The following is a 14,290-nucleotide window of genomic DNA, read 5'->3' on the forward strand; positions in this document are numbered from 1 at the left end:
GTATTGCGCACATTCCACTAGTGAAAGCTTTCTGAATGGCCTTTAACTGCATGTAATTGGCCTGTCTGCGCAATTACAACATAATGGTCGTATTTGTGCCCAGTTAACGACGAGACAGGCCATTATTTAGCAATGACCGTTTGGGGTCATCCTATGACCCGGAAACCAAAGATTTACCGAGAATTATGCCGTAACGTGATTTCAGTTATACAGGCCCGTGTATTAATCACCTCATACAGTCGTGAGCTGATGGAAAATCACTCATTTTTACGCCATCACAGTTTTGGTGGATACCTGCATGGCATTTACGCTACTTACCTGTCTTTGGTAATGCTGTTACACCATTTGTCGGGGGAGGATGAGTCACCGTCAGGAAATGGGTCGGTTAAGTACAAGTAACATGACCCAGATATCACGACCCACGATAACCGCATGCACCTGCACCTACCGTGTCTCCGACCCACGATAACCGCATGCACCTGCACCTACCGTGTCTCCGACCCACGATAACCGCCTGCACCTGCACCTACCGTGTCTCCGACCCACGATAACCGCCTGCACCTGCACCTACCGTGTCTCCGACCCACGATAACCGCATGCACCTGCACCTACCGTGTCTCCGACCCACGATAACCGCATGCACCTGCACCTACCGTGTCTCCGACCCACGATAACCGCCTGCACCTGCACCTACCGTGTCTCCGACCCACGATAACCGCATGCGCCTGCACCTACCGTGTCTCCGACCCACGATAACCGCATGCACCTGCACCTACCGTGTCTCCGACTCAACACTTCCGTGTTGTTGGTGCTTACAAGTAGGCGAGACTAGTTGCGTCCCTTTGTGCTCCAAACGACGGCCTGAATTGGGATGTCCACACACAACAGTAAGCCCATAGCACAATGTTCAGGAATAACCTATTACAGCTCTACACACAGCCGCCAAACTCTATTATGCTCAGTACAATACATATCTCTCTTTTTCCACTGCTGACACAGGCTCTCGTCTAGATGTATCTTTAAAATGTCTACTTTGACCTCACGGCTATTGTGTAGAATAACAAGATTGCTGTGTTCAGTCAGCGCAGGGATTATTAAATGTGCCTCAACGGGAGAACAGAAGCTGTATAGTACGCATTGACGGCTCTTCGGCTGGCCCTTTGCACTAGATACACATTAAAAGGAAGTATTTTTAACTTTTATATTAAAAAATATATATATATATTTTTTAGTAAATGTTTCTTTACACGTGAATGTCCATGCAGGTAATGGTGCATGCCATACATATAATACATACACACACCACACACACACACACACACACACACACACACACACACACATATATATATATATATATATATATATATATATATATATATATATATATACAACCAAGTCAACGTAACCTCTGTAAACATGTCGTGTGCATCTTAGCGCAATCCATTACAAGTCAACACTACAACCTGAAAACTTTCATGAGGACAGGGGAAGTCACTTGTATACAAGTTCATAGAGTGTAGGTTGGTAATACTTATGTCAGAGGAGAGTCTCGTCTCTAATACTGAAGAGTTTAGGGCACGGATGACGCGACATCGTGTTTCAGGTTTTTCTAAAATGGATTACCCCATGGCCCCATAATTCCAGATTGAAAGTACTCTCCTTAGGCAGGAGATCATAGTAGTAAGTCTACTCAACCGCCGGTAGATTAGGATGGTCTGGCGTGAAAAGAATAGATTAAAAGGCGATTTATAGATACAGAGCAAATAATTTTTTTTTTATAACTGAAATAACTTCAGTTATATTTTTTGTTGCCTTTTCTTTTAAGCTGCTCGTGACAAGGGAGGTTACTCTGTTGAGACAGCTTTAATGACGCTTCTGTCCCGTAATTCTGAAAGTAATTTCGGCCGAAGCTTAGTCTATTCTTTGTGCTTTTCGGGGGACGATTTGTGGATCAGCCAGTTACGTAGTACTCATGATATAGAAAGAAATAACGATCAATCCAGCTTGCACCCTAGTCGTCATGTCGCAAGCAACGGTGCCTAACTAGAAAGGACATTTCAAATCAATGCCTGTAGAAGTAGTCTTCATTTGCATTGTAGAAAAACCTGACCAGGTTAGTAATGACAAACGTGATGCTCTAATCTATTTGTTCAAGCCAATATCGTTCAATGTTTCATGTCAGCTTACATGCAGCCTTAGTAAGTTTCAGCGTGCTGGTTCATGTAGATTTTTCTAACATGACCTATAGTGTATGTATACTGTCGGAACACTACCTCAAACGTAATTGCCATGGTGACGTATCTTAGCACTATATGTTGTCTTGAAAATTACACCAGACGCAGTATGCGACTGTTTCGTAAAACAGCCTCCAGTACATTGCTTTGCTGTAGGTGTACATGTTACGTGTGACTATTTGTCAACCAGCATTTTCTCTGGTTTTACTCGCTATGCCATCGTTATTTTGAAACATATATCCTTATGTCCTTATTCTCGTAACCTATATACAGCAAACTTCTCTCTGTGCATTTCTGCTTTCACAAGATATAAAAAAAACTCTTGGTTATGGTGTTAAACAATCAAGTAAATGGGTTGTAAAATCATCAAAATAGAACAATAAATGTGTGACGCACAGGTGTGTAGACTGTAAAGCAAACATAAGCATACAATAATCTAGTGACGGAAGCGATAATATTTGGTTAAAAAATATATATTTCCTCATATTTTCTTGATTACAAGACGCTGAAGTTTAACGCAGGTAACGGATTGCTCGGTTTATCCAGACAAGAAAACATTGGGGGTAACAACGGTGTCGAAGGCCAGTAGGACATCCAACACCTAATTACTTACTAGTGAATAAATGAAACAGGGAATCTATCAATGTCACGATTAATGTTTGTGGACTCTATCGCTGTCATTTATAGATCAGACTACTCGTGTGATGAATATGTTCTTCTAGAAGTACACAAAATGCTTAGAAAAGACTATCTATAAACAGGCGTGTGGGTCTTACGAAACTGCATAAACCAAAAATGTCAAGAACACAAGGTTCATGTTACAACTTCTTTCCTCACAAAATGTTTTAGCATATTGAACAAAAGGTGTAAACGCTCATCACTTGGAGAAAAACCAGATTGAATCTCCTCACACAGGTCAAGCAAAGGTTTGCGCAGGCGCGTGGGAATATTGCCGCCAGTGTTGTAGAGAAGTACATTCCCTCCGATCATCAGCACACTTCTTGACGTGATGTGATGTCTCATGGTATCAAGCAGCGTTTCCAGGCCCTCATTAGAGCAAAACTCATTCCACAATGGTCTGTCTCTGCCAACAAGCCAAAAAGCCACAGCCAAAAGTTTCTGCCATGGAGTGGATCCCTTTCTCTCAAAGCAAAAGAGATCGTTTAGGACCTGTAGACACAATACCTGTAGAGAAAAATCGTTCCGAAATTGCCGCATCGCCAAGACAATCAGAGCGATCACATCGGAATTGGTAATGTAAGTTACTCTGGAGGCGTCATTTTTCAAAACAGCCTGTAACGCCCTCAACCCTTCCATTTGAAGCTTCATATCCCCTGGGTGAGTGGACATCGCGCTGAGTACATGTTCGATGGCCTCAGTTGTCACCGGTACGTCGCCTTTGTCTCTGAACTGGATTAGTTTCACCAGAGTTCTACAAGCCTCAGTAAGAAGCACTGCATTTGCGGCGTGAGTCTTCATGGCGGTGACTACGGACGTCATGCCGGCTGATTCGGACAACATACTGGTGTTCACCGGGGCGACGGCCAGGGCATGTAATGCCCGACAACACTGGATTTGCAAATCAGCATCTGAACGAAACTCGGCCATGATCCTGTCGATTGCCTCAAAACCTCCCCTTTCCGCGAGAGCGACAGTCGGCAGCATGTCCAAAGTGTCTACAGACTCTAGTGGCACAGAGCAGAGCTGCGCCAGTAAACTACAGCAAGAGGTCAGGATTCTCCCATTGTGGGGATGTCGCTCTATAGAGAGTATAAGATCTTGCATGAATCCCTTCCTCAACAGTTGATGGGCATGTGTCAGATCGTTTGCTAATGTGTCCACAATTTCAAGGCCTTCTTCCTGTATTCTACCGCAATACGGGAAGGACCGCAGCGCATTCAGGATTATCGATAACCTTCCGCCGTCCAACATAGTTTGTCGGTTCCGCGGGTTTATGATAAGAATAACAATGGCTCTAAGGGCAACGGTGGCGATGTTAACGTTGTCCATGTGTTTGGACAAGGCGTTCAGTACCACGCCGATTTCCTCCACGCCTTCGGTCTCCACGACGTTGGCCGAAGACACAGATAGAGTTCTGATGGCCAGACACCCCTGGCGCTGTACACCGACATGCTGAGAGTGAGTCTTCATGGCAGACAGCACAATTCCCATTCCTCCGGACTCGATGATTTTAAGCCGGTAGTCCGGCAGAGATTCCAATGAAGATTCCGGCAAGACGCCAGGTGGTGAACCACTGGACTTAAGGTTCTGTGAGGCCTGTTGATAAGGCCGAAACCCATTCATAGCTACGGTTCTAAGCACCTTACAGCCGTACTCCTGCACAGATGCTTCGTCAAAGTGCTGATTCATAGAGGAGAGTACACAGGCGATAACCCCGTTTGAAACAGCCAGATGTGTTTCGGAAGGCTGTTTTGTTAACTCAGATAAAATACCTAACCCACACTCTACAACTTGTGCATTCTGACTGTGATGTCTAAGAGCAGAGGTAACCAGCTCTGAGTAGTCCGGATCGTAGGTCGTGTCCAGTTCTGCCCAGACTCGAACGTGAGACCAAATAGCATGTAACCCTTCCACTTGTACTGGAGTACACTTACAAAAGAGAGCTAAACCTTCTTTTATCAAACACCAAAAGTCGACACTGTTTCGAACGTGTTCATCCTGAGTTGAACAGTTCTTACTGTTGTTGTTTTTGTCAGAAAGCGTCAGTAAAGCTTGCCAGCATAGTTCGGAAGATTCGCGCTCACCACGATGAACCCGTATGGCATTCATTATCACAGAAAATCCATCGCATTCTCTTATCAGCGAGACGCAATGGGTAGCCTTGGAAAGAGAGTTAATCACTAGACATCCTGCTTTCTGTATACCTTTAATTCTAGGATGGTTCTTCATGGAAGACAAAACAACTTCAACTAGTTTCTGATAAAGGATGACGTCTTCGGAGTCGTGGAGACAGAATGTTAAGTACTCTAGACCGTTTAAAATCAGTCGTTCGGTTTGTATGTGGCTTTGCATCGCTTGAAGAACAAGGGACACGCTCTCCGGATCAGAAAAGTGCATCACATCCAGACTCTGAGCGATTAGTTTGAGAACAGCACATCCATGACTTTGCAAAACTCCAAATGCTCTGTACATCTTTAACACATTGCGAACTGTCGATAGCAGTTTTTCTTTCTCTGCGTCAGAGCAGTCGAGCTTAGGCATCTCAGTCAACACTCTCATGCAAGCGGTTTGAACCATTACGTCACCAGTAGCCATCCCAATGTCCAGCACACGAAGGGATTTGGCTACAACTCTGTTACTGGTCGCGTCTGCAAGCACTTTGGTCCAGTACGGATGGATACTTCGGTCCGTGACAGTCAGCGAATATTGCGGGTCAGCTGACCACTGATTGTCTACAGGTGGTGGTATTTCTTTGACGTAAATAACAGTGGAATTGTCGCCTGCTTTGGTGACTGATGTCACTTGGTAATACACTCCAGGCATCAAAAGTACGTGCGGAAAGCTGGTACAGTCGGAGAGTTGACCGACAATCCGTCCGGTCGCGGAGAGAATGTTAAACAACGTCCTGTTCTCGTGGGAAACCGACTCGAAAACGGAATTGAGTGTCTGGAAACTGTAACAACATTTGGAAAATCCATGCCATGTAAACACCAGACCGACCGGATATAACGTTGAGACGTCACCTGACACCATGTGCCAGACGTTTCCACCAATGGATGGCAATTTCCGAAGGGCCTTCGTGACCAGACGTAAATAAGACAGAAACGGACGAATGTCACTGGGATTGTTGGACACTATTTTTTCTTGTAAAACTCGACTAAAACAATCTTTCGAATCATTCTGACCGATCAGCAGGAAAATTGCTGCGAGTTCATGTTTGGTCAGATCACCTGACACGAAGATTTGGTTCTCGGCGTTTTGCAGCGACCGGTGGACATGGGATGTTAACCAACCAGTGTGCCCCAGCAGAGGCTGCAAGGCCCGGGGGAGAGTCAGGATGTCGTCAGTGTCTTCTATGAGGAATACCCTGCCCTCCACGCTAGGGTTCATGTTGACAGTGTTGCTAAGTGCCGTGTCTGCGTCAGGGGCAGCCATTTTTTTCCTGAATTGAGTAATCTCGCCCCGTCTAGAGTACATCCAGGCTGTCTAGGAATCTGGAATTAAACAACAGAAGATTATGATCGTCAGCAAAGACGTTAGGTAGCTAGACTACATTCAGGCCCTCGAAGTTATCTGACACAAACAATAAAAGAATTATGATCGTCAGCAAAGAATTTAGATAGCCAGACTATATCCAGGCCGTCGACGTTATTTGACGCAAACAACTGAACAATTAAGATCGTCAGCAAAGACTTCAGGTAGCTGCACTACATCCAGGTCGTCGACTTTATCTGACGCAAACAACAGAACAATTTTGATCGTTAGCAAAGACTTTATGTACCTGCACCATATCCACCACGCAGTATGCGACTGTTACAACTTTATCTAGCGCAAACAACAGAACAATTATGATCGTTAGCAAAGACATCAGGTAGCTGGACTACATCCAGGCCGTCGACTTCATCTGACGCAAACAACAGATTGTTCGTGTGCATATTCCATGGTCATGGAGTAATATTTATTCTATTTATTTGATTGGTGTTTTTCGCCGTACTCAAGAATATGTCACTTATACGACTGCAGTCAGCATTATACTGGAAGGAAACCGGACATAGTACGGGGGAAAACCACTACCATCATGTACAAGAAGCGTTTGTGCGTCGTTATTAACTCCCTGTTAGCCTGATATAACCTCAACACAGAAACCAAAGGTTGACAAATCAAGCATACTTATCAGGGAATATGTCAATCCTCACAATGTTTAAGTAACCTAGATGATAAACTATATGTTCCCTGTGTAATACATTATCGCATGAAGGTTTTGTAGGTATACTGGTTTTCATAATGTGAAGTCCAGTTAGACTTGTTTCGAGTTTACTCTAACGTGACAATTTGTCAGAAAATGTCTATATCTTTATTTGACTTTATCTTTCTTTCTATTTCACCCTCCACACCAACCAACCCATCAAAATATATGTTATCCTCAAAACACATGAAATATACAGGCTATACCAATACAGTTCACTAATCATCCTTTCTAATTCTGTTGTATTATCTTGTAAGAAAATGTCATGGATTAGAACATGTAAAACTTTCAAGCTTGTAAATGTAATCATTTAAATATATAATACATGGACACATGAGGACTTTTTTACACGATAGTTTATTTGAAACCACTGAGACGTTGATGAAGTGGACTTCGGATGATTAACGTGAGACCTTGATGAACTGGACTTCAGATGACTAACATGAGACCTTGATAAAGTGGACTTCAGAAGACTAACATGAAACCTTGATGAAGTGGACGTCGGATGATTAACATGAGACCTTGATGAACTGGACTTCAGATGGCTAACATGAGACCTTGATAAAGTGGACTTCAGATGACTAACATGAGACCTTGATGAAGTGGACTTCAGATGACTAACATGAAACACAGATGAAGTGGACTTCAGATGACTAACATGAAACACAGATGAAGTGGACTTCAGATTACTAACATGAGACCTTGATGAACTGGACCTAAGATGACTAACATGAAACACAGATGAAGTGGACTTCAGATGACTAGCATCAGACACTAGTAAAGTAGACTTCAGTTGACTAACATGAGACCTTGATGAAGTGGACTTCAGATGATTAACATGAGACCTTGATGAAGTGGACTTCAGATGAACAAAATGAGACTCGGATAAAATGGAGTTCAGATGACTAACATGAAACACAGATGAAGTGGACTTCAGATGACTAACATGAGACACTGATGAAGTAGACATCAGATGACTAACATGAGACACTGATGAAGTAGACATCAGATGACTAACATGAGACACTGATAAAGTAGACTTCAGATGACTAACACGAGACACTGATGAAGTGGACTTCAGATTACTTACATGAGACCCTGATGAAGTGGACTTCAGATGACTAACATGAGACACTGATGAAGTAGACATCAGATGACTAACATGAGACACTGAAGAAGTAGACATCAGATGACTAACATGAGACACTGATAAGGTGGAATTTGAAAGCTAGCACGACGACATTGATACTGCAGATAACTTCAGATCAGAAGGCTAAGACATCTGTGAAGGCGTCTACGATATATCCGATTTAGAATACAGCCAAAAAAATTGCATGATGTTCTCATTGGGTTTTCTGTCATCGAATACATGACTGGCAAGTCAATGACGAGATAATCAAAATCGTCGTTGTTTAACGTGACATGAGATCAGAAGAAAAAAAACATACATCATTTTGTCGCTACATATTCTAATACGTAGATAGATATTAATATGTCCACGTTATGCAGCCCTGTAGCAGATCCGTAGGCCTACCATAGAGCAGAACAATTCTTACAGAATTACGTTCCAGTTGATTGATCAGCGTATAAATCAACACAATGGTTATCAAATATATGTATACAGGTCGATACATCGATGTAGATGAGAGGTTTTAATGGATGCGCATTCAATTAAGACGTCCAGTTATAGACGACAGATATATTCATGTGATCTTTATACATTATTATATAGATTTATATTCACGGAGAAAATGCTAATATATAGCGTGTAGAAGATGATATCATGAATGTACATATATGCATGCACCAACGTATTCGTAACGATATATCTAGTACTGCCAGGTAATTGTCGTAGTAGTGTGTCCACGGCAGGGTCAGACAGGAGAGTAAGAATAGGCAGTTACACGTATGCTTCCTCAGAGGAGCTGAGTATTTATTTATTATTTATATTTGATTGGTGTTTTACGCCGTACTCAGGAATATTTCACTTATGCGACGGCGACCAGTATTATGCTGGGAGGAAACCGAGAAGAGCCCGGCGGAAAACACACGACCATCCGCAGCTTGCCGACAGGCCTCCTCACATATGGCCGGAGAGGAAGCCAGCATGAGCTGGTCTCGAACTTACAACAACCACATTTGTGAGAGGCTCCACGGAGGCCCCCAAGGAGCTTAGTAAACAGGGCTCGTGTTTATCAAGCAACTTCAGATTAAAAGTCACAAATTGCAACAGCTTAAAGCACCAAACTCGGAAAAGAAATGAACTCAAATTGTTGTTGGTATATTATCCTGCAGTAAAGAATCAGTGTACAAATTTTAAACTTAATCCCAGAGCAAAATATTTTAATTGTAAGGCGTTTCATAAATATGGGCCCAGAGTCCAGAGAGTTTAGACTTCCCTACCTAGTTCATTACATGTAATATGTAAATCCTACACAAGCATGGGATGAGTTTGTATAAGAGCGTGGGTTAAAATACATGGGTAAAGAATGCCCTACAGGGTTTGCGTCACCCTTAATATCACTGTCAAACAATTCTGGAGGATGGTGTTAAAAACCAATCAAATCAAAACGAAATATAAATTCCAGACAATTCTACATTGTTTCAAAGACAAGCCAACTTGAATGATTATTTTGCAGACTTCGAGTACAAAGATTCGGCTATATAAGACAGAAGATACTACAGAAATCCGCCATATGTTTTCATTCATTTAATTAACGTTTGTCACCGTTCTAAATCACGTCATTTAGCTTTATGCGTGGAAGAAGCACGCCTGCCTGGACCAAACCACTGCCTGTGACTGAAAGTCATAGCCTTCCTGTATCCCATCGTGCGAGGTCTATCGTCTGCGGCTAGATTAACGCATGGCCTGTTCATGCTCTTTTATGTAATACTGCCTGAAAGCTATTAGTGCTTTGTTTTCTGGAAACGTGTGTTCATTCCTACGGTGGCCCATATACGACATTTTCCTTTTTTCTTAACTTTTGTAACTTTTTCCTAGGTTTCCACTTGGGTGAACGTTTTTACCAAGGTGGGATCTGTTTTCACCTGGGTGAAAACGTTTCGACTTGGGACGTTTTCATCCAGGTGGAAACTCACGTGATACCAAATGCCTCGTTCTTGTCCAAAAATGGTGGAAAATTGTGTTCATCAGGTACGTCTTGTGACAACCATGTGACTTACCTCATCCACGCCTTTCCACATCCGTGCTGCTGTTCTTACATGTTGTAGTTCATCATCATTCTGTCAAATGTTTTCACCTGGGTGAAAAGGTTTCCACTAGGTGAAAACCGTTTCCACCCAGGTGAAAAGGTTTGCACCACGTTTTCACCTAAGTGAATACCTAAGAAAAAGTTACAAAAGTTAAGAAAACAGGAAAATGTCGCATATGGGCCATGGTACATTCCTGTTCAAACTCTACAATGGCGTAATAATTTACGCAAGAAACGCTCATGCGTCGTTTTTGAGACATCAAGTTGCAGCTGTGTTTGAATTTCTGACTTTCGTCTTCAGACGTTTGATAAGTATATGGGCCACCAGCCTTATGTATGCCTTCCGTCTGCAAACTGCGTGTGTACGTATGTGCTCAACAAGTGAAGGCCAGAGATGTGTGCTTACCGCCGGAGGGTCGTTATACAGGGCATGTGTGTAAGCCCGTTATACACGCTATGCCTGACAGATAGACAGGAGAACGGCTTATGAGCGGGTGGGGGAAGTCAGTGCAAGTCCTTCGCTAAAGGGCATTTCATTGTCCAGGTGCAGAAGCCCATTTTTGCTGACACGTCGACAACTCTTTTTTTACCGCAAGTTTCGAGTTGGTGGATTTTCGATTTTAGAAGTCTGGAGGCTTTACGTGTTCAATACAGCAGCCGGCATGTAACGTCTTATGGGCGCACCCCACATGTAATCATAACCCCAGATCAACCCCAGATATATATATATATATATATATATATACACTCAAAAAATATTTTTTAAATTAAACAGAAAGCGTGTAGTGATGAGTGATGCAAGAGTGTATGTTATAGCAATAGATTATTCTATATATGCTGTATGCTGTAGTATAAGTATAGCATATATCTATATGTAACATAGCACTGACAGGATATTATGTTCAATACGACCCGGGGGCCTCCGTGGCTCAGTCGGTTAAAGCGCTAGCGCAGCGTAATGACCCAGGAGTCTCTCACCAATGCGGTCGTTGTGAGTTCAAGTCCAGCTCATGCTGGCTTCCTCTCCGGCCATACGTGGGAAGGTCTACCAGCAACCTGCGGATGGTCGTGGGTTTCCCCCGGGCTCTCCCCGGTTTCCACCCACCATAATGCTGGCCGCCGTCGTATAAGTGAAATATTCTTGAGTACGGCGTAAAACACCAATCAAAAAAAAAAAAAAAAAAAAAAATCAATACGACCCAGCATTAATATGCCATGATAACAAAATACATTCAAGCGTCATTCAGACAACAGAATTTCTGCTGATATTAACAGATTATTGTTATTATTATTTTTTTTTTTGGTGTGTAGGTACATGTAACTGTAGGTCTACATACAGTGTACAAAGTCTCGTACATTGCTGAACGGATGACCAAGACTACGGCATATCAACGTGACCACACATGGTGGAACATATCAATGTAAGGCTAGCTGATCAAAGTAAATGTACGTAACTAATGAATGCGGATGTAACTGACAATCTTCATAATGCCAAATGTGTCTGATCTGGAAAGTGTCACTTTAAACGCTATACATGTAGCTATGTGGCTGCCATGGTTTATGAACAAACGCGACTACAAATGACTAACCACAATGTAATGAATAAGCAGGAATGTAACTGACTAACCTCAGTGTAATGGATAAACGTTATTGTAACTGACTAACGTCAGTGTAATGGATAAACGTTATTGTAACTGACTAACGTCAGTGTAATGGATAAACGGCGCTGTAACTGTTATTGAATTTGACTGATAAACGGTTTTGTAACTGACTAACATCAATATATAATGGATAAACTTGATTGTAACTGACTAAAGTCAATGTAATGGATAAACGGTACTGTAACTGATTGAAGTCAATGTAATAGTTAAACGGGACTGTAACTGACTAACGTCAATAAAATGGAGTCAATGTAAGTGAGCGGCGGGGTGGGGGTGGGAGGGAACGGTGGTGGCTCCTTGGCCGAGGGAATTAGCACGTCGCCATGATCCACGTGCCTCCAACCAATGGGACTGGCTGTGAGTTCAAGCCCAGCTCACGCTCGCTTCCTGTCCAGTCGTGCGTGGGAAGGTCTGTCAGCAATCTGCGGATGGTTGTGGGTTCCCTTTGGCTCTGCCCGGTTTCCTCCCACCATGATGTTAGCCGCAGTCGTATAAGTGAAATAGTCTTGAGTACGGTGTAAAATACCAATCCAATAAATAAATAAATCAATGCAATGTATACACAGAACTGTAACTGACTAACACCAGTGTAATGGATAAACGGAACTGTAATTGACTAACGCCAGTGTAATGGATAAACGGGACTGTAACTGACTAATGTCATTGTAACCGTTACACGTGACCGTAACTGACTAACACCAGTGTAATGGATAAATGGGACTGTAACTGACTAATGCCAGTGTAACGGTTACACGTGACTGTAACTGATTGATGTTATTGTATTGGATAAACGGAAAAGTAACTGATTAACACCAGTGTAATGGATAAACGGAACTGTAACTGACTAACGTCAGTGTAATGGATAAACTGAACTGTAACTAGGTAATGTCATTCTAATGTATAAACGTGATTGTAGCAGACAAAGATCAGTGTAATGGATTTCCCCGGGCTTTGTCCGGTTTCCTCCACCATAATTGTGTACGGCGTAAAACACCAATCAAATGAATCAAATATATCTGTTTGTCACTGAAATCAAATCACCGCCAGTTAATAGCTACCTGTATGTACACGTTGTAATTACGTTTACCAGTGCTTCATGAAGATGAAAACGTGCAGTGAAGTTAACACAAGTACGGTATTCTGTATATATACCGCCTGAGTTAAGGCTAACAGCAAGTCATGTCAACAAAACTTTCAAGGCCACGTCTAAGCAGACTCAGTGTTGTCGACACTATTCAAAAGAAACGAAGAGGATATACATTATGCTGGCACGGTACATTACTGTGTACGTGTTACATGATCACTGGGCAGCAGTTTAGCTTGTCACAACAAACCGGTCAGCTAGTTTCTTCCAACATACTTCAGAAACAAACATCCTGGAACATCCTTTACACTTTCTTACAACGATAGCTGACAACAGTTAATACTTGACAGAGAATAATAAAAACAAACTCACATATAACGATGTACACAGGTAAATCTGTTCGTCTTCTCCATAACACCTGAGTGTCTTTCATCCGTGACTGATAGATCGCAGGGAGAACTACATATAGATCTTTTCCAACCCGCAGAGACACACCACTGTTACCCTACATGCAGGCGGACGTGGTCGAAAATTTTTTACTGTGTTACTTGGCCGATGTTGACTTGCGAATCCTGTTTGCTGCTCACACGGTCTCTGTTGAAAATAACCGCCATGTTGTTCAACTTCACGAAAGAACACCGCCGATGTAGCTGTATATATCTTACTAAGTTCAAAAGCTGACAGCTAGATATAACCTTTTATGTTGAACATATGGCTGTTTATTCCATAACCGGTCTTACAGTGTATGTGTGGTACGCAGGGCGAGGTTGTTGGAGCAATACCCTGCAGGCCTAATTTAGAGCATCCTCAGTGGACCGGACCTCGACATCCGGGTACCGCCCCAGATCGCCTCGTATTCTTCAGGGGAAACTGCGACACGTCAGACAATAGCATCACCAAGATCAAGACAAAGTTTGCGGATCAACATCACTTTGTTGGCCCACCCTCGCGAACCTGCCACGAGAACTGGCGAGATGCTCCGAGACAATGCAACTGCAGTAAATGAAAACACTTCAAGGGATTCATTTCTCTATAAAAGATAAAATTAATACTAGTAATAAAAAATATATTTGAGCTTGCGTGTTAATTCTTACTACATCTATATTAACCCAATGTAATTAATATTCCTTCCGTTAATTTTCCTTATACATCGAAAGTTATACACAGGT

General features: G+C 42.5%; 1 protein-coding gene across 1 annotated transcript; it reads right to left on the minus strand.

Annotated features, from left to right (window-relative positions):
• Positions 1-2,522: 2,522 nt before the first annotated feature.
• On the minus strand, positions 2,523-13,736 carry LOC135477688 (uncharacterized). Its single transcript, XM_064757877.1, has 2 exons — positions 13,494-13,736; positions 2,523-6,412 (listed from the first exon to the last, which is right to left on the minus strand). The coding sequence occupies exon 2, from the start codon at positions 6,393-6,395 to the stop codon at positions 3,051-3,053; it is 3,345 nt and encodes a 1,114-aa protein (XP_064613947.1). The 5' UTR covers positions 6,396-6,412; positions 13,494-13,736; the 3' UTR covers positions 2,523-3,050.
• Between the last annotated feature and the right edge of the window lie 554 nt (positions 13,737-14,290).

This window comes from Liolophura sinensis, chromosome 11, assembly GCF_032854445.1.
Source record: "Liolophura sinensis isolate JHLJ2023 chromosome 11, CUHK_Ljap_v2, whole genome shotgun sequence".
NCBI classification, from domain to species: domain Eukaryota; kingdom Metazoa; phylum Mollusca; class Polyplacophora; order Chitonida; family Chitonidae; genus Liolophura; species Liolophura sinensis.

Bases quoted from the DNA above. Each gene is read 5' to 3' on its own strand.
- LOC135477688 (XM_064757877.1), bottom strand. From the start codon at position 6,395: ATGTACTCTAGACGGGGCGAGATTACTCAATTCAGGAAAAAAATGGCT.